The 26,527-nt window shown below is 31.0% G+C and overlaps 1 protein-coding gene across 1 annotated transcript; it reads left to right on the top strand.

Annotated features, from left to right (window-relative positions):
• Positions 1-1,557: 1,557 nt before the first annotated feature.
• Positions 1,558-25,743, top strand: LOC118191188 (uncharacterized). Its single transcript, XM_035361989.2, has 4 exons — positions 1,558-1,699; positions 6,254-6,481; positions 21,387-21,575; positions 25,445-25,743. The coding sequence occupies exons 1-4, from the start codon at positions 1,630-1,632 to the stop codon at positions 25,687-25,689; spliced, it is 732 nt and encodes a 243-aa protein (XP_035217880.1). The 5' UTR covers positions 1,558-1,629; the 3' UTR covers positions 25,690-25,743.
• Positions 25,744-26,527: the final 784 nt, after the last annotated feature.

The raw sequence follows: 26,527 nt of genomic DNA, 5'->3' as shown, positions 1-26,527 counted from the left end.
CTGCAAAAAATTCTTCGTTGTAATTTTAATCACTGCTGTCACTGTATATTTGTAGTACTTCGTCTTCTTGAGGCGGAAGTATGAAAAAAAATATATAAAACTTCTTTCAGCAAATTTCTGAATTTAATTCAGAAATTATTAATAGATTTTAATAATAAAATTACAGTCTTGGAATATTTAGAAAGCTACCACACAAATTAAAAAAAATTGAAAAATGTAAAAAGTATATTTCATATATATTTATATTTTTCGCAGTAAATCCTGAGAGGAAGTTTGCCTTTGGAGACTAAAAATTTTACTTCTTTTTCGTTTCTTCATTTCTGTTACATCAATAAAGTTTAGAAGTTCATTTTGTAACCATTTTCTTTGAAGGTTTAGAATCCATAATATTTCGCCTCCGAACTCAGTTAGAGCTCAAATAAGTACAAATTGCAATTTTGATGAATTGATTAAGAGTTTACGATAAAATATCGAAATTTTTTAATATACAGCAATACGAAAACAAAAGTTAACACATTTGCTCATTTAGAAGCAGATAAAATCAATTAATACATAAATGTGAATGGAAAACTGAAAATATACATATCTACTATAGTGGGCAATGCAGCGCTGTTTCGGAGATTTGAGGAAGTTGTATAATTTCATCAGAAAGTTCGCCATTGGCAAATCAAAACTCTATTTAATATTTATTTTCTGATTATTTGCATAGTATTAGCAGCTAATCTTTTATTATTATGTATTTCTATATGAATAAATTCCTATGTATTTTTCTAAGCAAAGTTCAAGGTTAGAAGACTTTTCTAATTCTTGTCTCAAAGATTACAAACGTGCACCGTATTACACCGATCGCAAATAAGACTTTCTGAATGAGGTTTGATACTTATGGTTGCGTTTTTCGAGGATGGATGTTAACAACACCGGATGGATGTTAACTCATATACTCAGGTGGAGCTGATATTAATCGCTATTTGTTCATCGACGGGTGTTTCTCATTCAGTTAATAGGTGGAAATGAAACTACTGTTCTTGCAAAATATTATCAAACGATGCGTAATAATTTACAGAAATGTTCTTTTTAACTGCAAAGTTTCGGTCTTTCTCCTAAAATTTTAAATTGTAACAAAGAAATGATAGTTATTATTCAGGGGCGATGTTAACGCAGTTTTATAAAAGCACCATTATTTTGTACATAATTTAAATACATTTATCTGCTAGAGAATTTTAACACATATGTTAAGAACATATCAGAATTAAAAACAATTACAAAATTTGAAAGTTTTATGAAAACTGAACTGATATGAAAAAATTCCTACTGACATTCGTTTCCAAAATGGAGAAAAGTTATTGGAATATGTTGAAGCCTTTTGTTGATATGCCAAGATATTTGAGTAATAACTTTGGGAATGCGTTCATCGTCATAAACGATTACCATATAGCGTGCATGGAAATTAGATATTAGACATGTCTGGAATTCAAAATATTTTTCTTTCTCTTTGGAAACATGTAAGAAAACACGTAATGCGGCTCATCAGATTTGCTGTCACGTGGACCGCACGCAACTCAAGCCCTAGCTTTTATCCGTAACGTGCAGTAAAGTTATTTTTTCATCGCCACGAGAGGACACTACAGAATGTGTGGCAAAGATTATCTGCTCTGCTTCAGTTTTCTAACTGTAACGGTATTGATCAGAACTATGAAAGGTAATTTTCTCATATTTTGTCATATATTTGAACTTGCAGTTGTCTGCGAATTGTTTTGTAGAAGCTGGCAAATGACTAGTATCGTAGAACTTCACGATGTTGAAAAGTCAGGCATAATGTTTCATTATTTAGAAAATCAGCTGCAATAAAACTCCTATTACGCAAACTCCAGATGTACTGAGCTTTAATTATTCAAATTATTTCTTTTCCATCTCAAGTAAGAAAAAGTACTCTTGTTATTAATCTATTTAAACGTTTCTGATTCTCTCGCATCTATAAAATTTAAGGCACACTGTATATTACATATCATTTAAAAATTATACGCATGTGTATGATATTGATACAGAGATTGATCTACAATATTCGATAAATATGAATCTTTAAAGTGATAATCGAAAAGCAATTATAAACATTACAGGACACGCAAAAAAGCAATAATAAACGTTAATGAGAAAACGATTATATTATAATTTCCTGGAAAATTGTATTTAGGCCTACTATTCTTAGATTGTTCCTTGAAGTTTTATATAATATTATTATTAACAAATTCATTTTTTAATTTTGTCAAAAAATTATTTTGTTTACGAACAGAAAAGTATTTTATTCCTCTTAATCGAACAATCTTTGTTGAAGTAAAATATGATACATGAAAAAAATCAGGTCCTTTTTCTTGCTTGCCCCCACCGAAAAAGAAGCGCTTAAATTTAAAATGAAGTTAAATAAAGAATATTAAGAAAGGTTTTAAAAATAAGCTTTAATTTAAAGCACAAAATCATTAATATTCTAAAAGGAGGAAAATAATTTATCACGTAGTTTAATGCGAAGAAGAAATAAAGGATTAAAAAATTAAATCTAAGAAGCAAAATTTCTCTTTTCAAAATTTATCTACGATTACATCATGGGCAACAAAAACGTGAGATGCCCATGATGAATTAGAAAAAGATAATGGCTTTTGCATTTGACGATGAAATTGAATTAATATATTTCGTTATTTAGGAACCAACACTTTTATTATTTGTGATATAAAATTTTAGATGAATTCTGTAAAAGGAATTATTTAATGTATTTTTCCCACTGTGTGATAAATTATGTTTCTCCTTTTAGTTCTTCAATTATTTAATATTTTAAACATAAGCATATTGTTTAAGAACTCTTTATTTGATATTTTTTGTTTTTAATTTTTAATTTGTTAATTTCAATGACACGTTATCAATTAAATTATTCAATGGAAAAATTCTTTTTTTTAACAAAAACGAATCACTCTTTTAACTTCCATATATTCTGATGCATCAAACGATAAAAAAAAAAAATCCACCGATTTTGCCAAAAATCCAGAAACTGCATAAAAATCTTACATAAACTCCATTTAAAAGGTTTTTTGATCTATATCCGATGATGCAAACAGCCATTAAACGAAGTTAAATGCGAAAAATCTTTTCAACGTAAAATTTAGAAACTCTAAATCAAATTTTGTAAACATTGGTTCACCACACTGTATTGTAATTCATGAAAAATTGTGTAATCTTCATTTAAAAGATTTTTTATGGTCTATCCGATGGTGCAAATAGCAAATTTCCATTAGTTTTAGTTTGTTCATCAAAAGAAGTTAAGGACGAAAAATCGTTTCAACATTAAATTTAGAAAATCTAAACCGAATTTTGTAAGCATTGGTTTACCATATTGTAATTCATAAAAAATTCCGTGTACTATATTTTCCACTAATTCATGAGAAGTTTTGAAAACATTATTATTCTTTATTATACTGTTTAGATAGACTATGTTCGCTCCTTCAGAAAGAGTTTCTTTTATAATCTTTGAAAATTAAATTTTTTCATAATAGATACATTTTTGGATATTAGAATTTTACAGTCTCATAAAAGAGTATAATATTATGTACCTGAATAAAATTCAGAAAAGCAACTCTTAGTTGAAATCCTGAGAAAATGCATTTAAGCTTATGAAATGTAAAAAATTAAAAATGATGTGGTTAGGTTTCGTTAAGACGCAGTAACATCAGAACATGACGCTGAAACTATGTATCCTAGCCGATGATGAGGAAAAATGGGATTTTGTGTCACATTGTAGCATGTTTTCCAAAAAAAAAAAAAAAAAAAAAAAAAAAAAAAACGTAGGAAATCGCCCAATTAATATTTTTTTTGTCATTGTTGTCTTAAAAGAGAGAGAAAAATTTGCTTTATAATCTATAAATAATTCAAAGTTTTGTAATTAATACATTTTTAGACATCGGAATTTTAATATTATAATTTGCGAATAAGAAAAATAATATATATATATATATATATATATATAAAAAAAAAAAAAAAAAAAAAAAAAAAAAAAAAAAATCGAGCGATTTTCCAAAATTCGCCCAAATGGCACCACGAATATCAATTTATAATAAACTGCGACTCAACGTATGCCAAAATGTTTTCGAAAAATTTATAAAAATTGCTGAAAAATACAAATTTTATAACAAATCAGATAACATCAGCGAATTTTGGTTGAATTGAACCTAAATTTCGTATTCTGAAAGAAGGAGCCAAGTAAGTTTAATAAAAATGATATAATAATAAATATATACCAAATTCAATTAACGTTGAGGAGGAAGAATTTTGAGAACTAATATTTTAAAACTACTCGTGCGATTTTTACAAAACATGATATTTTTGAGTAGCATAATTTGAGTAGCAGAATCGAAATTTGGAAAAAAATCAATGTCATTTCAGAAAAAGTCCGATCTTGTGTCAAAATATCTACGTTAGAACAAAGCTATATATAAATCTGATATATATCCTAATTCGTGTTTTTGAGACATGGAAAACGCAAGTTAAAGTTCGTCAGCTGGCATAGTAGAACGGGAGATACCTAACTGTCCCCTTTTTTTGTGTAGAGTGTACTTATTCATATTTTAACGGCAGATTACTTACTTATCAGTATAACTAAACAAATACACTACACCTGCATAATAAAAGGAATTACACACAGTTTCGATCATTTATACAAAACATTCAGCAGATATCCGCAATACTCGAAAGAACAATTGTTTTTGAAAAACCAAACCATCTTTTTAAAAATCAATTCCGAAATCCTTCTGCTGTGCCTAAACATAAGTCTGGAGTCTTCAAATGAACATATAATGCTTTGCTTTGGTTTAGTTTATTATGGCAAAGCAAATTAGCATCTGCCTGAGGGAAGTGATGCCTTCGCGGATGACTTTCTAAGCGAAGACATGGGTATAAATTGTCTGTCCTTTTACAGGAGGTAACGGTGGCAGCTTATTAGGCGCCTCCATAATAAAATGACTACCGCTTCCGGCATTTGTAGTCGCGAAATCCTATAAATGGGTAGTGCCCGCTGGGGGAAGAAAACACCTTTCACTTCTACTATTATGAGTACAAAGTCAAGAAAGAGGAAACGAAATATGCATTCATTCTGTTTCACGGGCGAATGATGCATACAACTGGGTACCTGGGCTGAAGGCCCTACCCATATAGAAAAAAATTACTAATTATGTGTTCATTAACACAAAGAAAATTCCTAAATTAAAAAAAAACAATTGAGCTATATAAAGAAATTTAAGTAACAAGTTACATCATACATTTTGTCACAAATAACTTTAAGCTAAATCCTTAAATTATAATAAAAAGGTAATAAATTTAAGCAAGATATTAACATTAAATTATTTATAACAAGTTAATATGAGATAAGAATTTAAAGGTGTAGTGAAATAGAGTCGACTAATGGGGTAAGCATCTGGTGAAAGCCTTTCGAGCTAATATCCTAATTTGAGCTAATTTGACTAATATCCTGAAAGGAAGACATACAGCAAATGGATATGCATTAATTGTTAAGAACAGCATACAGCTTTTTCATGGCTACATAGATACTAAAAAAGTCATTCAAAAGATAAAATAATCATCTTTACAGGGAAGGATGTTGAATTACTTATCCCACAATCGAGAACGAAAGAATAATAAAAACGGGGGCAACAACTGATGAATAGAAATACGACGAAATTATTGAAGGTAATGAAGAAGAAGTCCTTAAAAATATGAAGGAATTTTCCTTGTGTTCACTAATACAAAGAATTTAATAAAGAGCTGCCTAAAAAGAATACAAAGATATACTCTGTTTCTTTAAAATGGGCACTTCAAGGTCATAGCGACCCTCTCTTCATTTATAACTGTAATATGTGCCCTCATCGCCATACAGGGGAAATTAGGAGATTTTAGCTAACTAGAGGAATTGATCTTTTTTCCGGAACAGTCGTTGTCATGATTATGAATTACGGTTTGGAAAAATGTTCTTTAGGTGCCTGTTATAAAGTAGCGGTCTAGTATACATCGACGTTCTAGAAAAAGTCGAAGAAAATCCTTTCCTTTTATAATATTACTTATATATACTTGTAAGATATTGAATATTATCGTTTAATGATGCAGTTTTGCTTAGGTTCTCAAGTTTTGCTTTATGTTTTTCCTAGTATTATTTTCATTTTCTGTTTCGATAAGTAAGAATGAGAAACTCTTCATTTTTAAAAGGAATTTTTATGTACAGGATGTTCTGATGGTTATTTTCGTGCTTCTTCCTCAATATGTTTGCATTTCGCCGAACCAACTCCTAATAGAGAGAAGTATTGCATTACGAAGGGTGGTAAGTTCTTTAGCCAGCCTTTAACAGACGAGGCAAAAGAAGATATCGCAAAAGCAATGAAGGAAGTGGCCAATGACTGGATGCCTAATGAGGCTTATATTGGCTTCCAGAAAGAGCTGGATCCGTGGCAAAGTGAGTATATCTTTGCTTCCTGACCTTGAATTCTAGACGAATTTCGCTGTCAAATGCAGTTCAATATTTGCTCATAATATCATGCGGTGTCCGTCGAAAACATCGCGGACGAAAACGTCGTGGAGAAAACAACGCAAGACGAAAACGTCGTGGAGAAAACAACGCAAGACGAAAACGTCGTGGTACAAAACATCGCCGGAGAAAATAAAGTTCAAAAACTTCTCAGTTTGAAAACATCGTCATCGAAAATATCGCGGTAAAGAATAAAGTATCTACAAATCATCGCATGACGATAACATCGCAGACATGCGTTTTTCAGGTTTTAATGATTGTAAAAGGATGCTCAAAACTGTAAAAGGAATGATTTGTGAGCGTAAGATGGAAAGAAGGATAATTTTTACTTTCATATTTTTTATTAACTAATAAATATTGGCTGAAAATGTAAAATGGAAATTTAAGCATAGACAATTAATGCAACTTATAGCACTTAATAGAGTTTTAAACTGACAGAGTTAACTAACAAAGGTCATTAAGAAATTGTTTTTTAATAAAGTTTTACTGGTAATTTTTCATGAAAAGTATAATATAAAAAAGAATAGAAAAAGGAAGATAAATAACTGCCTGACCTATCTGTAAAAAATTGCTAAGTTTAATTATGATATTATTTTCTTCACTTTTGTTAATCTGATACTCTTATAGTGAAAATTATCTCTTGTTTTGTTAAAAATTTCTATTCTATTTATTTAAAAATTTATTAATTAATAAAAAATATGAAAGTAAAAATTATCCTTCTTTCCATCTTGCTCTCACAAATCAATATGCGAGTATCCTTTTACAGTTATTAAAGCTTGGAAAATGCATGTCTGCGATGTTATCGTCATGCGATGGTTGGTCCTTTATTTTTTATCACGAGGTTTTAAAACTGCGAAGTTTTTGAACCTCATTATTTTCGACGACGTTGTTTTGTACCACGATGTTTTAGAACTGCGATATTTTCTCTTTGCTTTATTTTCTCCGACGATGTTTTGTAACACGACGTTTTCGCCTTGCGTTGTTTTTTCTGCGATGTTTTCGTCCGCGACGTTTTTGTCGCGATGTTTTCGGCTGTAGGCTATCGTGCATGTATTATGTCATAATACTTCAATAAATTCGATGTATAAGTTTTAGAAATCTTTTCGCAACGTCTTTCTTCAAAACTGCAATGATGTAAACTGTAAGTAATGGTGAAAAATTAACAATGAAAGTTAGTGCAAGGGATGGTCGAGAATTTGAGCGCGTCCAAGTGATTTTTGTTGTTGACAAGAATTAAATCGGATGTAGTAATTAACTCGAATATAATAAAAAAAAATAGTATTAACCATAAAAAAATTTAAGCAATAAGAGCCCTGCATTCTTAAGGTGGATATAATAAGCATAAATATAGATTAATCACTTAATGCAAAATTCCACGCCATATCAGATAATAACATGCGCAAAGATAAAAGTGAAAAAATTACACGAGGACAAAAAATCCAAATAGCAATTTTTCTTCTCCTTGATTTTGGTATTTCAAATGCCTTTTCTGCTTCTTTAACCTCCCACTTCAATTTTTTCTTATGTTTATAGGAGGGATCTTCATATTTGTTTTGTAAATCTTCAATATACGACATCAGAATGAAAAAGAGATCGAGCTGTTCTTAAAACAATTTAAAACGGTGGTCCAATTTTTTTTAATTATCAAAAAGGGGAGTAGTGTGCTTTGGTTTTCTGACTGTGCTTCATTACAAAGTTTAGATTTAGATTTCCCAGGAAATAATCTATCTTAAAAGAAATATTTAAACTCACTCATATGAAAATGCAAAGGTTAAGTAATTAACCTTTTCCGTGAAAGTATTCACGAATATTATTTAAAATAAATATAAAAATCTAGTTCAAATTCTGAAGAGATAAAATGTTTGTCTTTGAGGTATGTCATTGTCTATCTTTCTCTTTGAGAGAACGGGAAAGAACCATGATGTTCGTACACAACGGTAAATAGAAATTTTTGGAGAAATGAATCATAGGTCTTTATTTATCCTTCTCAAAATACAGTTTTCTTACCTTAAAAATGTTCCTTTACAATTGTGTACGTAGTAAATCGTTTCTTTTAAAAACTAAATGAATTTATATAATCTGAATTGTTAATTTCATTAGTGATGTTCTTACCGTTGTTAGCCATTGCCATAGCTATCAAGCAGCATAAAAATTGCAAATAGAGTTTTCAGAATCCAGAAACATTTCTATTAGTTTGCTATGCGAAAACAGTAGGTAATAATGAGAAAACACAATTTTTCATGCTAGGATAATTTGCCGGGAACATTATTTATTCTCCTGAAAATTGCTATCCCGAAATTATCACAATTGGGAAAAAGTGGCAAATGATTTCATTTGAGAGCTTTCAAAATCAAAACCAACTCTCATTTATTCCTACGATCACACTGCCAATGGCCGAGTGATGTTGTCAATTTGTAGAGCAATTAAGTGTTTTGATGTTGGAGACGGGAGAAATGAGAAAAGTCCTCGCGGGGACTCAAACCTGTACCTGTAGAATATGCGCCGAGTGTGCTACCGTTACACCACGAAGGCATGCAGAAATGAGGGAAAAAATACCTTATAATTTCAAATTATTTTTATGAATTTATACTGAAAAATTGAAATTTGAATAGAGTTAAAACTGACAAAATCTATAGAAAACAGCTAAATTTATTTCAGCGTCCTTGGCTGCGGAGTTCAGCGATCCACTTTATACCAGCGATAACAGAACTTAATTAATAGACATAGGTACACTTTCCTGTCAGCGAACGTAGTATGAGTAGGAGATAAGTAAGAGAGACGAAAACGATAATGGAAATATGCACATCTCGCTGAATTAATTATAAACAATTCTGTTGGTAATCTGCACGCTGCTATCTATTGCTTTACCTTGAGAATTTAGAATTTTATAAACAAATTTTAAACTTCGTTTATTGTATGTTAATGGTATTGATAAAAATCTTAATAATGTAGCAAAGGTTTTTTTTCATTCATCTTTAACTGGACAGTTAAAAATTTTTATGCTATGAAATTAGATTAAATTTTGCGCAACGGAAACTTATCATGGTCATTTAAGGCTCAAATGCTTTTAGTAGATTGTTTGCAAATTCAGATAGTGACCATGTGTAGAAAGATTAAATGTGTGTAGTTTAGGCCTAGAAAGTATACACATTCGGACTGCTTTTTTGTAGTAATGTTTCTCAACGTAATATAAAAATAAATGCATAACATCTGTCTCTTCGTTAAGACCTTTCTGGGGATTAGTGGAACTTTTGATGGCGAAGGCGGAGCGTGTCTAATAAAACTTATTGGAAGATTTATGACAGAGCCATCTAGTTTAAGACACAAATAGTCCAATATTAAATAGGCTTTTGATAAAAGATGTAAAATAATGTAAGAATTCACCTTTATAGAAAAAAATGGAAATGGAAAAAAATCCTACATGTTCTAGGAAATAAATTAGTAATTTCCATTAGACAAAATAAACACAAAATAAACTAGTAAATTACATTAGAAATCCCTCCTCGTTGTGCTGCTCAAAACGTTTCCGCAGATTATTATCTGATATTTGTGCAGAAATATAGTTTCTCCACATTCTTTGAAGTGGTGGGAATTTTAGAATAATATGAGTGCTATCAGCATCCGATATACTCCGTAGACACGCGCAATGCCTTTTTATGCTTTGCTGATACATCGTAAAATTGTGAGGTTGACGAGTTGTTAGATGAGAGAAGAGCGATGTTAGTATAGAAGCTCGAGTCTTAAAGATAACTGAGGTGCAGAATTTAACACGAAAACATAAAAATGTGTTTAGAAAAGCAAAATATGACTATGCTTTTAACTAATTTAGGAAGTGAAAGCAGACTGCTATTTACATGGAAGAAAAGCATGAAGATGCGTAAGAAATGTAAGTTAGGTAAAATTCAGCCCTACAGTGTAATTGGCTTTGTTTTATAACACTTCGCAGGAGGCTGATATGATGCCTCCATTTCTTCAAGGAAGAAAAGTCATCTGAATCATTTTGTTTGAAGAAATGAAATAAAAACAAATTGTTGGTTGCGTATGGGTTAATAATACATTGGATACATACAGGTCCAATGATAGGTTGATAAAATTCATTTTATCAAAAGAAAAATTTCAGATTTCTAGAATTTTTCACAGAAATACTCGAATTCATAAGCTATTTTACATCAAAATGGTAATGAAAAAGGTGTTTACAGCATCACAGACTACAAGCAGTAGTTACTCTTCAAACTACGAAGAACGTTTAACAAAATGAAAAGCGCGTCTAAAGAGAAAGCTAACTCAGAGATATCTCAGTACTCCGACCTCACACTGAAATAATAGCTAACAACAATAACTCGGAGCAGATGCTCTTTATGGCCTTATATAGTTTTCACCCGACTGCCGATATATTTCTAGTGCTTTCTGCTTCTCGAAATTACTGGAAGGCAATAGGAGAGTCGAATTACGGTTACAGCTAATATAGTGGTCAATTATATTTATTACTTTTGGCGATTTGTCGCCAAATTACTGAGATACCCATTTACTATAATTTTAGAGGAAGTAAAGTTTAAAAGAATGGTTAAGGGATTAACAAAACTTAAAGGAAGATTTATTAGTTTCTGCTTTTCTGTTATGGGATTCATGTTTGTATTGAGCAATTCGAACCCTTTCTTAATTTGGTCAATGCATGTTAAATGACACTGACAGTGATTAAGATAAAATTTAGGACTTTTTATATGCCACATATATTATATGCGACAGGTCACATGCATTATATATCAAATATCACACATAGCCAAATTCAAGTTGAATCTTATCTAACTTTAAAAATTGCCATTTGTTTGGAACAATTATGAAAATCAGAATCGCTGTTTTAATTCTTATGTTTAAAGTTATGTTATTGATTACAGAATATTTTAAAATTGAAAATTAAGGACCGTTATATTATAATAACAGTTAATAATATATAATTACTATTTAAATCATTGATTTAGCTTCGAATATAGCTTCGAATTCGTAATTTAATGAAATAAAAAGAAAGCAAAAATGTAACTAAAATCTTTTTATTTCAGAAATGATCAAATGTAAATGTATTCATTATTTTCTTGTTAATAAATTAAAATAAACCTTTTGGGGAAAATGTAAAGTTAATTCCATTTCCGGTTAAATAATGAAGGTTTAATGTCCACTTTAACTATGAACGAAGTTTTCCTCCATGTATACAACAAACAGAGAAAACGTTTTAATTAATAAGCCCTTCCGTGACTTCGTTCTCATGGTGCTTATTTTGCAAAAAGGAAGCTGCATCTAAGCACTTCAGTTATTACTTGAGTTAACCTTCCACTGTTTGCGTTAGTAACTAATAGTTTTCTCATGATGTAGCATTAAAGATTCATAAGTTAATAAAGAGAGTGCAGTGTGCAAAACGAAGCACGAACTCCTTGCATTAGTTTATTAAAAACTGTTTTAAAAATGGTAATGATAAAGGGTACTCAATGAAATTGAATTCAACGGAAACGCTGCTAGTATAAGGTAGCGACTGAAACATAATATCTTGTTGTCGTTTTATGCTTCTGAGTTTGCTCTTTGAAAATTTTCTTATTTACGTTGTAAGTGAAAGACGGTGACTAACTTTGATCCTCTGATCTGTCAATGTGTAATTTTTTAATATGGGAAGCACTTAAGGCAGTGGCCCCTATGGAGAACTACATCCTCGCGGCGCAGGCCTAGTGCAATCTTGTGAAAATTAATGTGGAAAAGAACTTCTTTTTGGAATATATATATTGCTATGATTAAGGGTGATTTATTATGCACTAACTTAGTGATATTTCCAAGCAAAAGATTTAAAATAATTGTATTTTAAACAATATTAATAAATTTATTTTATAATTTTTATAATATATTTATTATAATATTTAGTATGACACTCTTTAGCTTTTAACGATGCTTGGATTCCTTTGGACATTGTATTGCTGCTGTAGACATTTGTTATAATTTCTGGGTTCTTTGAATTAGTGTATCGATATTATCTATTTCTTTTTCATGGATTTTATTCTTGAAAATATTCATATTTTTTTAGTGGGGTTCATATCAGAAGCAGTTCCAGGCCAAATTAGTACTTGAAGTGCTTTAGATCTAAAATCCTGCATATATGGCAACGAGCCAATGTCTTGTTGAAAAGTTGTACCTTCTTGAGAAAAACCATATAAGCTGTAAAAGGAGATGTTTTTTCCAAGATCGCCTTGTATTTTTGTGAATTTACGCCCCTTTAATTATTCCAATGTGTCCGTTATCATAAGCAGATAGGCAGTTGAAAATCATTAAAGATGGAAGGTTCTGATTAAAATACAATCTTCTTCTTTAGCTTCTCTTTGCTTTCAATAAGTACGTTGAATTCTGTAATTAAGTATTTGGATTACAGGAAAAATGAAAGAAATATTTCTCAATTAGGAAACAACAAAATAAGAGGCTTTAAAGTGCTAAGAAATGAGTAAAAATGGTTTTCAGCAGAAAAAACAATAAAATTTCGAGTCAGTCCTTGAAAATGCAAGTGACATTAGTTAAGCATAAGAAAATCGTTTCTTGTGCTGAATTTATGCCACTTAGTTTAAGCATTTATGTTAGCTTTTTGTGCTTAAGTGTGACACTTTTAGTGTTTGCTTAGGTTTTCTATGTGGTCTTAAAATCTTTTAAACCAGCTTTCAAAATCGCACTTACTTAGCGCAGTTACAGTGACGGAGACACCATGTTTCTCTCACATACATTTTAATTGTGCGGATAATAATATAGTACAAAGTCCGAGATCCGGACATCCAATATCCGGAATAAACTAAAATCCGGACCTCAAAAACTTCCAACAACTTTTTTTTTTTAAATGCTTTACGCATGCGCACTTAATTCTTCCCCCCCCCGTAAGTAAAACATTTAGAGAGTCCCCATTCTTAAATTCCCTTCGACACTAATACCACGTTATTGAGGAAAAATAATTTAGCGTAATTTGCCTCCGCATCAGTTTGGCATACATTCAAACCGAAACATTTTAGACAGAAACATCGTTGATTTTACACCTTCTAATATTTTATACCCCTAACGCCAAGCTGGCGAATCATTACTTGTTATATTTTACTTTTATCACCGCATGTTTATCAACTCATGACAATTAGAGTGTAATTTATCATGCAGCGATGCCAAAATATTTTTTAAAATTTAATAAACAAAGAGTATAGTAACCTTTCATGTTGACATTACGCTAGGCAATGATTACAGATTTAAATTAAATGCGCTAAGAACTACTGACGAGGAAAAATTTAACAAAAATTTCTTCCCATATGCTAAAAATAGATTTTGTTAAATAGACCAAAGATAAGATTACATTTAGTGCTATTTGAATTAAAAATAACTGATTTGTTTTTCACATAAACCCAGAACAGGCACCAGAGCTCTTATGGCCGCAACGGGCGGCAGAATATAGACAAGACAAGATTTTTGGAATTTAGAGAAGCACCGAACATCAAAACTAAGGGATGAAAATATTTTCGGAATTTAGGCAATGTACTGAGATTCAAAATTTAGAGGCGGCAAAAATTTAGAACTTAGGGAACTGCTTGGTAGAAGATAATAGGATTCGCAGAGGCTGCATCAAGCGGTAAGATATCTAGCGCCGGCCCTCGATAACCCTTAACTATATGTGAGAGTTTATTAATTCAAGACTCAGATAAGCCTTAACTATATGCAAGAAATATACATAACAATAATACATAACGAAACTAATACAATCAAGCTTAGTTTTCTCAGTGCGCGATAGAAGCGAGACAAAATTTAGCGGAACAACTTATCTTTCGTCCCCAATCTCAGGCTAAATAGCCAATAGCGTATAGCGGACGCTGTTAAGCTATATGCTAAAATGATACTTTTACTGATTCCAAGGAATTTCAGTCAATATAGCAGATTGCGCTATTCCGTAATTTTCTGATTTGATCCAGGTTAATTATTTTTTGGCTGTTTTTATTACAGCAGTTTTATGAAAATTAAAGTTTCAGCTTTCGATTATGTCGAAAAATGTTTCTAATTCTGGAGCTGCGACAAGATCTACAAATCGAAACATATTTCGATGTCCATTAAACCAAATGTGGAGTTGCTGCATAAAATGGATAAAGGTACACCTGTCTCAAAATTATGCGACGAGTATGGCAAAGTAAAATGCATATATGACATAAGAAAACAGAAAAAGGAACTTTTTTGAATTTTTTTGTGGATTCCGACACTGCACTTGCAATGAATAACAGAAAAAATTATTCGTTATGCTAAAATTTAACATCATGACAAAGTGATGACTGAATGGGCTAGACAACGTCGCAGCGAGGGCGTGCCAGTGATGGGTCACATGCTAATGGTGCAAGCTAAAATATTTCACTAAGAAACGAACTTAAAAAAAAATGAGTGCACATATTTGACAGGTTGTTTAACAAAACTTTAAAATCGCCATGATATAAGCAATTAAGAATTTCAGGTGGAAAAGCTTCAGCTGATACTGAAGTTGCTGAACTATCTGCAGACGAATCCGTTGCTCATTAATAGTTAAAAGTTATCTCCAGAACAAATTTACAGCACTGATGAAACTGGTCTTTTATGGCAATATGTACCGCAAAATACCTTGACAAACTCTATAGGAAAGACTCCAATTCGTGTCAAAGATTCCAAAGCGAGACTAACAATTTTAGCATGCGCAAATGTTGCAGGAACACACAAGTGAAACTTTTTGTAATTGGAAAAAATCACGACCTCGAGCATTTAAAGGAGTCAAGAGTTTCCCTTTATATATCGTGCAAATAAGAACACGGATGACACAAATTTTAATGAATGGTTGGTTTGAAAATCATTCGAAACCCGAGGCTTGGCAGAATTCGGTTGGTTTACCGAGGCCTACGGTTGTTTTACCTATGATGACGCAAAAATTGTCATGATTGTAGACAACTGTTCAGCTTACTTCACTTAAAATTTTAGTGAAAGATAATATATATCCGTATTATTCTTTCCTCCAAATTGTTTGTTCATCATTAAGCCTATGGATATCGGAATAGCGCTTGCGCTGAAAATGAAAATATTAAGCACAATTTTTAAATCCATGTAAAAATTTTTGAATAATGGCAACTATTCAAGAATTTTTGAAAAATTTTAGCATAAAATTCTCATTGTGGAGCATCGCAAGATCGTGGGAGGATGTGTCTCCAGAAAATTTAAAAACTGCTTAGCATAAATATATGGCCTGCTAGCATATTTCATGGTGAGGATGAAAATTATAGCCGCGAATGTGTAGGTTTTCGGATATCGCAAACCAGCGGTTAAATTTCCCAATTAATGGAATTTTTAAAGAACTGTGGAGAAGCGGTAATAAATGAAGCTGATATAACAGAAGTTTTTCATTGCGATGACAATGCACCAATTATCAATAAATTAACGGATTGCGAAATCTGTAGTATGGATCTAAATACAGAAAATACCGCTACTGATAGTGTACAAAATGACAGAGAAGTTATTGAAAACGAAAAAATTTCGATTGGCAAGTTAGCCGGAATTCTACACACAGCAATTACAGTAGTTGAACAATGGAACTTTGTAACTGAATAAGAAATTCTGTCAGTCTATATAATTAAAGAGAAAATATTAGCACAAAAAAAGCAACTTGCATTGAAATAAATGGCTAATAACATAAACAAATAAATATTAAGATTTCTTTGTAAATTTTTTACGCTTTATATCATAAATCACGATTTAATATTTCTAATTTTTTAATTTCAACATATAATTTTACAAATTTTAAACTAATGATCTAATATCCGGAAAAATTCCAAATCCGGAATCGTCGATGACCCGACGAGTCCGTATTTCGGACTTTGTACTGTACGCTGTTTTTCAGACTTATTTTTATAAGTTTCTTAACTTCTCGTTCAAACGATATCTATTTACGGTAATATTAGCCTAAGCATTTCAGTGACAAATTTACATTTTTTGCTACTTAGTGTTTTGATAACCTAAGATGAAGTGAAGCTTTTAAATCTTTTTTTTTTATCAATATCTTCTTGTTTTAGATCAGCATTTTCCAGCAATATCTCAATTTCTCACCTTAATTTCTTATTCAAATTTTTCTTTTTACTCATTCGAGTTATCAAATAAATTTGGTAAAGTAATAAAACCAAAATTGATAGATTAATGACATATATAAAACGGATACATAATCAATCTATCAAATATCGGATTTGTACCGTAACTTAAATAAGAATTTTCTTGTCTAGATAAATCTTAAAAGATCTTTTTAGATAGTAGAATGGTTTTAACTTTCAAATTTACCATTTTAGGTAAACAGTTCTAATTTAATTAAAAAAATTCTCTGTATTAAATCTAAAAATTGGATTTCTTAAGTGGTTCCAAATTTACACTAATATTATTGCAATACATGCCCCATTAAGTTTTCCATTTTTGGTCATTGAAATTATTTTAAGGTTATTTAAATTTCTTACAAATTTCACATTTTAATGCTAGAAACGTTTAAATATTTATTCTGTTCTCCAGTTACTCTGCCTGATGTACTTTGGCATACATTTAATTGCTAATACACATTTAATTAATAAATTGATACTTATGAGCGTCTGCAGAATTTTCATAATTAACAAAAAAAATTCCAACTCCCTTATATTAATACCTTGGGATTTTCAGTTCCCTTTTAATCCATTCTTTTTTCACACATTTTGCACTTTATTTAAGTTTTCATGTATGTAGAATTTATATATTTTGTATTGTATTTATGCCAATTTATATTTAAATGATAATTTTTACAAATTATTGCATCATAAATCTAGTTAACAGAAGATTTTTGAACACCTTGGTAAAGCTTAAACTTCATGCAGATTATTTTCTAACCTAGTTTCTGGCTGAATTACTTGTAAAATTAATTATTTGAAATTATTTGTTAACGAAGAGGGTCGCTAAATCACGCTAATAATATTTCTAACTGTTGTAATTTATAATGCAAAGAGTTCATGTGATTTATAATATAATCAATTTATAATTTTTTCAGCAGTATTAAAATTAGTAGCAGATACTGATAATGCTATACGTTTAGATTGCAAATATTTAGATTGCCATTGCCTTCTTCACTGAGGCTTTTATGCTACATTTACAGATAAGTTTAACTCATTCGCCAAACATGTAAATCTCTAATTCAGCCCACTTTTGTTCTTATCTGTATCTTCTATTTTCCTTAATATATTGTTCAGCCTAATTTCAAAAGGTCTTATGATCAAGCGGAAAAGTCACTAAACATTAGTAGTTCGACTCGAGTTTCTATTCCCAGAGATCTTCCAGCTCTTTCTTTTTTTGTACTTATTTACTGTGTAAAAATGTATCGTAAAAATTTCAGTTCATGAAGTAAAAGTACTTTTTTAATTTATTTTTTAAAAATATTGTAAAAATTTTCACCTTGGCATACCTTTTACAAATCCCTCTAATAAGAAAAAATAAGGAAAGAAATTAACTCGTTTTCGGTGATTGATTCCTCGGTGCAAATTATATGTAACTTTTTCCGAAAGCATAGAGTTTATATGGATATCAATAAATTAAGGATTATTTCTCCATCTACGTTTCTTAACATACTTATTCCAGAATAAAACTTCAGTTATGCGGAGCTCTTGATCGATTGCTTGTTTTAGGTTGAATGAAATTAAGCTTAATGTTACTGTTAATGAGCTTGTTATTAATTTAATTATACATTTCTAATTAATTATAGGTTCAGATATTTCTATGTGTATTACACAAACTTTTGCATCCAATTTTTAATTTTTGGTTAAAAAATAAAGTTTTATTTATTGAGACTGGTTGACTATATTAATTTGTAGTACTGTTTATCTAATTCTTTTCTTCTAGATAAATTTTAGGAAAAACTTCTTAACATAATAATTTAAATTTATTTACAATTTATACGCCAGTGTTCCAAACGCATAGTAATGTTGTTATAATAGATTGTTTATATTAATTTGCAGTACTGTTTATCTAATTCTTTTCTTCTAGATAAATTTTAGAAAAACTTCTTAGCATAATAATTTAAATTTATTTACAATTTATACGTCAGTGTTCCATAGTAATGTTGTTAGAATAGATTTCATGCTAAGTTTTTTTAAATTTAACTATTAATGTCTGCAAACATTTACATTATTACTTTAATTAACAAAAATATTTTTAGCACACTTTAACACACTTTGATATGGAATAATCTTTTGCACGCCAGTGAACTCTATGAAATTTTCCAGTCTAGTAGTTCAGACATCGTGACTATTATTGGTGTAATTTATAAAAAATATAATTTGTATGCTTTATAATTATTTAATTTATGATATTATTATAATAAATGAAAGATGTTTGTAATGCTAATATGTATGTTTACCAATACTTTTTATTTTCTTTGTTAGCTCTCGCATTTATTACTGTTATTCAAATAATTAGCCTGCTTGTTAGATATTTTTTACTTATTCTTGTGATATGTAATTCTATTTCTTTATTTTTATTTTCCTCTTGGCTACAATTGGCTTCGAAAAGTTAAATTGTAACCCTGTAGGCAACAGGGGGAAGAAATTTTGATTCGCGCAGTTGGACTACAGCAAGACCCGGGGGATTTTCATTCGCGCAGTTGGAGTACACCCATGTGAGGCACCTGTTATTTAACTTGCAAACACAAGTAGATATGAAAACTAATTGTAAGCAGATCTTTCAAAGCCGTTTATCAGATGGCGTAGATGAAAAATATATCAGAGTTATTTTCTTATCTTTTTTCATGAGAATGTGTTATTGACGTGGGAGTTCTTTCAACCCCCGCTCGATGTTTTTCCATGCAAAGTATAATAATACGCCCTCTAACAGTTTTGTACATGACAGAATAAATATTTATGAAATATGTTTAATTCTGGTTAAAAATTGTTTCAAAATAATCTATGTAAAAATTACAGAAAAAATATTGGGTGGTTATAATTAAAGCGATCCTGTCCAGACTTATATAGAACCCGTTCTGTTTGATGTATTTTATTGAAACTTTGTACGTACGTTAGCCCAAGGAAAAGAAAACTGCATTAAAAAATACTTCAAATTTTAACCACTACCTGAAAATATTACTCATAAAGAACAAGAAACGCAAATTGGAAACATAAAATTTTATTTAATCCCAACATATGGTCAAATCGCATTCAATTTGCATCAATTATTTGTTCGTTATTGCCATGTTTAATTAGTCGCGCGAAGGGTTTTTTTTAGGAAACTATGTGTTACGCTTTTTTTCAGTTCAGGAAGAGTTCATCTGTTTCTTCCACAGATACGATCTTTCAGAAATTTCTTTCACCACAAATCACAAGCATTCAAATCCATTGAATAGGAAGCGAGGCATTCGGAAAGCTTCTCGAAATTAGCCGATCATAAAAGTGAGCACATAGCAGTTCCTTCATTCTTCGCTATATATGGAATATCTATTTCACCATCTTATAACTAAACATTCTAGTTCTTATACAGTAGTAATTAGTAAGTTATGACTTGTTGCTATAAAAGTTCGCAGTAACGGGTTCTCTTGAAGGTACGCATTTTCGGGCCTTGATGAGTAATCTCGTCAGAGAAGAAGGGCCCAAGAATGAAAACTGCACCATATAGTTCAGTAAGCAGAATGCAGAGGCAGTTCAGGTTCAAGATTGGGACCCCATATGTGACAGTGCGTAAACCAGAACAGTCGCTACGTCAAGTGTCTAGGATACCTTTAACGAAACTTACAGGAAGGTTGACCAACAATGTTGAAAGCAGAAAAATTATTCAAAAAGCATCTTCCATTGGAGAACTTGATTTTCTAGAGGCATTTCCCATTCAAAAAATCGTTCTGTTCTAGTTAACGATCCTAATACCAATCCATCTTTGCCTTCGGCCTTTAAAGAAATTATGTTTTAGTTCTGATTTCATCAACAGATGGCGCCACTTGCTTATTCTTGTCCAGGCTTTCTTATCTTATCTAATCATTATTTCCTATCTTGTTCATTTGCGGTTTTGCAGCTGAGGATGGTGGTTCGGTAAAACCATCGAAACTAGTCCTGTGAAATTTTGAAAATATAACGCTGATTTTTGTTGTTTGACTTCTGAATTAATAAAATGGGTGTTTAAGATTTTTGTGGAGCGTTTTTGATGAGTGACAAAAACCGCACTAACTTTCTTGGTTACCTGGTAACATGAGATAAATATTCACCGCTCATGTGTGCGAATGTTTTTCAAACGCCCATGTTTGCTAAAAGGTTAAATGGCACACGTACGGTTTTAGAGGTATTTTGCCACTATAATTCCTTCCCTTTTTGGACAAGTTAAGGGCTAGTTGGCAGACTGCTGAGTTTAATTACGAAGTAATTTTAACTTTTGTTGAGTGAGCGATAATGTAATTCTTGATATTTGTTCTTGAAACATCTATCTCCATTTTTGCTTGAAATATTATAAGCTTTTATTTTTCACGTAAGGTGTAGAGAAGATTAATAATGGTATCGGAGTATCATCCATTGAAAAAAAATTGCCACTAATATCCATTTTGGAGGTTCCACAGTTTTGTTTGTTCCACAGTGTTTGATGTGTGCGACTTTCGAATTACCCTTCAAATTCAATAAATGCTTTGAAAAGAAAAATTGGTCGTAAATTACCGGTAAAACCAATTTTAATTGGCAGTTTTGAAAAAAATTCTAAGTATTTCTATTTTAGCTTTCATTTCACCTTTATTAAAATAGTTCCTCTGTCAGTGTTGTGTCAAAGACAGAGCTAACAAAAGAGTTATTTTTAAATCCTGTAGAATCGAAGACATGGGTTTACGACGGTACTGAGGAAAGTATAGAAGAAGATGACTATAGAATGTGGATCAAAAAGCCAGATGGAGGAAATGATCGTTGCGCTGGAATAAGCCAACAACAGGATTTTGGAACCAAGCCAGTGCCCTGCAGCGAAGCGATGGGCATTATTTGCCAAAAAGACAATTTAGACAGTGAGTTACATTTTTCTAATATCGTGCGAAAATTTTTTAATTTTTCCGATCCCCTTCCAGAATTTATGTCTTTTGCGATTATATTATGCTACGTCAGGATCCAGTTATCAGCTTTCTTAATCAAACAATTTTGTAAGTTTTATTATGCTTTATTCTTATTTTTCAATCTAATTCTATCCAATAGTATGCAAAGTAATGTATATTAAAACGTACCAAACGTACCAAGTTTTGAGCTCGAGGATTTAAGAAAGCTAGTACTAAGGTTTTAGGTACTAAGTTCTAGGTTCTCTGTCTATATTTCCCGCGACAAATTCTGGGATGCAGAGGAATTTAATAGCTAGTTAAACATTCTAATATTGCATCAGTAAGCGATAAGTATAAATTTTGTGTGATGTAAACCTCGAAAGGAAGCGGAAGTTATAATTTAGGTAATAATCTCTTTGCTAAGCTCTGAAGAGATAATACTGCCTTTGGTAAACTACGAATGAGTTAAAGTAAAACATTTTTGAATATCCTTTACTATATTGTAGCTATATGTTTAAGGTCAGCAAGATGGAGCGAAGCATCTTCAGTTGTACTTTTCTGTACACTTACCAGTCACAAATACATACCAGTCACTAATAGATCACAAAATATTGAATTTCATTATTAATCATCCATTGAGTTTTAAAAAATCTGTGATTCAAAAAATACTGCACGTGTAAGAATGAATAATAAGTGAAAATAAAGCTAAATACCAAGTTTTTATTCACGTCATCACAAGTTTACAGGGTGACTTTATCTGGTCACATGACATGTGTTTGCGCGGTATTCGAATTCCATTACATCTGAGCTACTAAGACTACTACTATTGGTGAGCCGTTTTCTTGAAACCATCTGTTTCCGAAGCATGATCATGTCTATTGACGTTTTACATGTAAATTGAAAAAAAAATGACACCTGTTCGATGTATTAATAAAAAATTGAATATTTTATGAAAGCTGAACTAAGCAAGAAATTCATGCAAGTTAGTAACAGTCTAAGTACCTATGAGTATCAGCTGCAGTCTAAGCCAATGAAAGTCAATAAATTTTTACATCTGATGTTTTTAATTCTGCAATGATGTATCCAAAAATGCTTATTCGTGATTGGCTGTGATTCAGAATTTAAATGAATAATGATCAGTAAGAAAAACTGATCTGAAATGTCGTCCCGAGGCTTGGGCGGGAAAGTTGAGAAATTGTACTAAAACATTACGAGTTTGAGCTCAATTTGATTTTACTAACAATTTAAACTAAAAATACAGTAAAGGCTCCATGTACTGTAAATACATAAGGGAATGGAATACTCTAAGCATTGCTTATCGTGATTTTACTAATTAAACGAATAAACTTTCTAAGAAAGTTTCAAAAATATATACAAAATTTCTTTCTTAATGCCACTTGTTTTCCGCTTTAAAAATAAGGTCACGGTTTTTTGGAATCAAATTAAAGATTAATTCTTAGCAATTATACAATTTCTTGAACAAGAAATAATGAATTTTTTTAAACTTATTTATCTCTATGGTTTATGAGAAATAATATTTTATACAATGAATACCGGAATAATCAATGAATATCAGAAATAAGAAAAAAAAAAAAATACTTCGTTCGAACTCTATACACGTGCTTGCAAGTGCACGGAACCGAACTTCATATGAAAACTACATTTGTAACTAGTTTTGAAAAGCAGTCTTTTTAAAAGATGAAACTAATGTAGAAGAGAATATTATTGATGATTTATCATATCAATGAATTAAAACATGCAAAACATCCAAACTTCAAAGAAAAAGGTAGAAGATGAAATTGTAGAAGAAAATAAATGTGTTGGAAAGCGAAAATGAAATGGATGATAACTTTCCACAAAAAATATCAAATAGAACTCAGCATTAAGCGTTCTCAGAAGAGTTCTTAAATGTAGAAGTGCGTAGGAAAAGTTTAAAAGCATATTTTATAGTACAGAAATAGGCCAGTCAGTCATTAGTAGTAATAACTGTTAGCGAGTAGTCATTAGTAATAATAAATGTTACAGTGAGATTAGATAAATTAAGAAAAGTATTTTTCACACTCAGGCTTTAACTGAAATTTTCGACACATAACTACGAGTAGAAAGGTAAAAGTACTTATATAATTCATTTGTTTTAATTGATTACACTGTCCTTCTAAGATGCGTATGATTTTAAAATTTCGTTTTGTTTATAACAATAGAGCGATCAAATAAGTCAAATGAGGTATATTTCATCCTTCTCATAACATAAGTTTTGTTGTATTTAAAAGTGATTACAACAGCATTATACTTTAAAACATAAAATAGAATATTATTCAATATATTATTGCGTGAGTACGGGTTCGTAATAGATTGAATGCACACAGAACTGATGATAGCTTAATAAAATTTATTTTTATCAAAAGGAACACTTTACAGTACTGCAAATTGCCACGAAAAATACTCATACAACTTTTCTCATAGTCATAGAGCGAAATCAGTAGTTATTATTCAAACTAATAAGAACATTAAACAGAACGCAATCCAAAGCGCATCTAAAAGCTGAATTTCTCACGGTTATCTCAATACTTCGAACTTAGCTCTAAACTAAAAACTGAGAAACTGATGCTCTTTCCGGCCTTATATAGTTTTCTTCCGGCCGCCGAGAAATATCTAGTATCTTCTCGAAACTACTGAAAGACATATGAAGGCAGAATACGGTTACAGTTACGTATAGGAATCAATTATAGTACCGATTGCAGTTATACAGGGAACGGACCAAAATGTTTCCAAATGGACACCAAGTTTGGCAATTTTTGGGTGATTGCTCTTTAAATTTGGTGCCAAACTGGGTGCCAAAACCAACGCCATCTTGGCGATATCCGGCCAATTTAATGAAATAGTTATTTACCTCAATTTTAAACTTTCCCTTCTATTCTTATTTTTCTTGGCAGAGCTTCGTCTCATGAAACTTTGTCTCATGCACTTGTGTTTGAATGGCATAAGCGGTTTTCAGGGGGAAGGGACAGTGGGAAAGATGATGAACGTGCTGAGCGCCCCTTTGTACTCGCAGCACGTTCATAACCATTGAATGGGTTCCCAGTGGTAAGACTGTTAATCAACACTACTACATTAAAGTACTAAAAAACTTCATGAAAAAAGTAGGAAAAAGAAACGCCACAGTTGTGGAATGATGGATGGCTGTTGCATCAAGACAATGCACCCGCTCATGCGACCCTATCTATCAAGCAGTTTCTAACCAGCAAAAACATTACTGTTATGGGGCATCCTCCTTATTCACCAAGCGACTTTTTTTTATTTCCTAAAGTTAAATCTTATTTAAAAGGAACCCATTTTACCTCAGCTGAAGAGGTTTAGGCAAAAACGAAGAATCTCCTGAATGGCGATCCAAAAACCTCGTTACAGAACTGTTACCAGCAATGGCAGCACCGAATGCAGAAGGGTATGAATACTGAAGAGAACTACTTTGAAAGTGATGATGTCATGGAGAACTGCTGCTTTAAGTACAATGATTTATTGGACCAGTCTTGTTTTTTGTGTCACAAGTTGTATACTGAATGTATGACAATGTTCTTTTGTGTTTATCAGAGCCATGACTATGCCTCGCATAGGTATGTTCATTATTTAGAAAGAATGTCAGGTTAATTTCAGCCGAATTTCGTGGTTACAAATTTGCATTTAAGACTTTAGTTTTCCTTTTTATACCCGGGTATTTTATAAGCTTAAGAGTTGTGATTTTTTGAAATGTATTAAACTTCTGAGTCTGAGAATAACGTCTCAGAGTAGCGATAAAATGTATAAATATGAAAAAATGCTAATTTAATTCTATTTTAAACATCTTTCAGAGTGCTTCGAGAAGGAAATGAATTATTCTATATACGATGGCAGTTGCCTCTTTGTAAAAGCTGAGCCAATGAACTACCAGACTGCTAGAGATAGTTGCGGTAAAGGTCATCTAGTTCACGTGCGAAATGAAGGCATCATCGAAGCGATCAAACAAGCATTTTACAATTCCAGATTCGGAGGAGGTGTTTACATCGGACTCGAGAAAAACGAGAAAGGAGAATGGCTGTACAAGGATGGGCAGTAATTTTATTTAAAAAATTTTAAGAATGAAAAGTTTCCTTATTAAAACTGTAATTTTGTTCCTTGTTCTTATGTTGCTGAGGCCATTTTCAAGATATTTTTATTTACTGTTTTATTTTTCCTTTTTATATTTTAACGCATTTTTCATATCCTTCTTACTTTTTTTTTACTTTTTACACTTTCCCTGAGAGTTCATAATATTTCTCAGAAAACATACTGTTTCTCGACGGTAGTATTGTTTATAAAATTTTTTAATTAAAATTTTAAAGGTATTTAAAATAAGGTTTTTAAAAATAAGCTTTTTTTACAAAATAATATAATTTGAAAAAATCTAACGATTAGACTAAAGAAAAATCTAACGATTAAACTAAAATGTAGCACCTATAGTATTAAAAGTAGCATTTTAATTTTGGAATTAAATTACAAACATATGGCATAAACATAATTATGCATATAAACATAGTTATGCATATTACAACATAAACATAGTTATGCATATGATTTCATGGTTTTATCAGATGAAATGTTAAACATTGTAATCCAAAATGTAGCTGTTCTATGATTAGCTAAAATTCCCATTTGAAATAACCAGACTAAAGCGGGTTCTGACAAATTTTCGTATTTTGAAAAGAAAAATCGTACACAAATCTTTCAAAGCAAAAATAATGTCTAACGTTCCTGTTATATTGAGCTAGGAAATTTTTAAATAGAACTGAATATGATGCTCTGTTGTTTCTCATTATAAATAAACGTTCTGTATTCTCGTAAATATAAAAAGCTTTGAATGGAAACTTCAGAAGCAAATATAGAAAGTATGCAACATATTTTAAGTAGTATTTTAA

Source organism: Stegodyphus dumicola, chromosome 2 (assembly GCF_044657685.1).
Source record: "Stegodyphus dumicola isolate Sdum_Otavi_A_Nest chromosome 2, ASM4465768v1".
Classification (NCBI taxonomy): domain Eukaryota; kingdom Metazoa; phylum Arthropoda; class Arachnida; order Araneae; family Eresidae; genus Stegodyphus; species Stegodyphus dumicola.
Note: the sequence above shows the minus strand (reverse complement) of the source record. Positions and strands in the feature narration are given on the sequence as shown.

Bases quoted from the DNA above. Each gene is read 5' to 3' on its own strand.
- LOC118191188 (XM_035361989.2), top strand. From the start codon at position 1,630: ATGTGTGGCAAAGATTATCTGCTCTGCTTCAGTTTTCTAACTGTAACG. The intron at 1,700-6,253 runs GTAATTTTCTCA...TTTTATGTACAG, and splicing joins ATTGATCAGAACTATGAAAG to GATGTTCTGATGGTTATTTT. The intron at 21,576-25,444 runs GTGAGTTACATT...AACATCTTTCAG, and splicing joins CCAAAAAGACAATTTAGACA to AGTGCTTCGAGAAGGAAATG.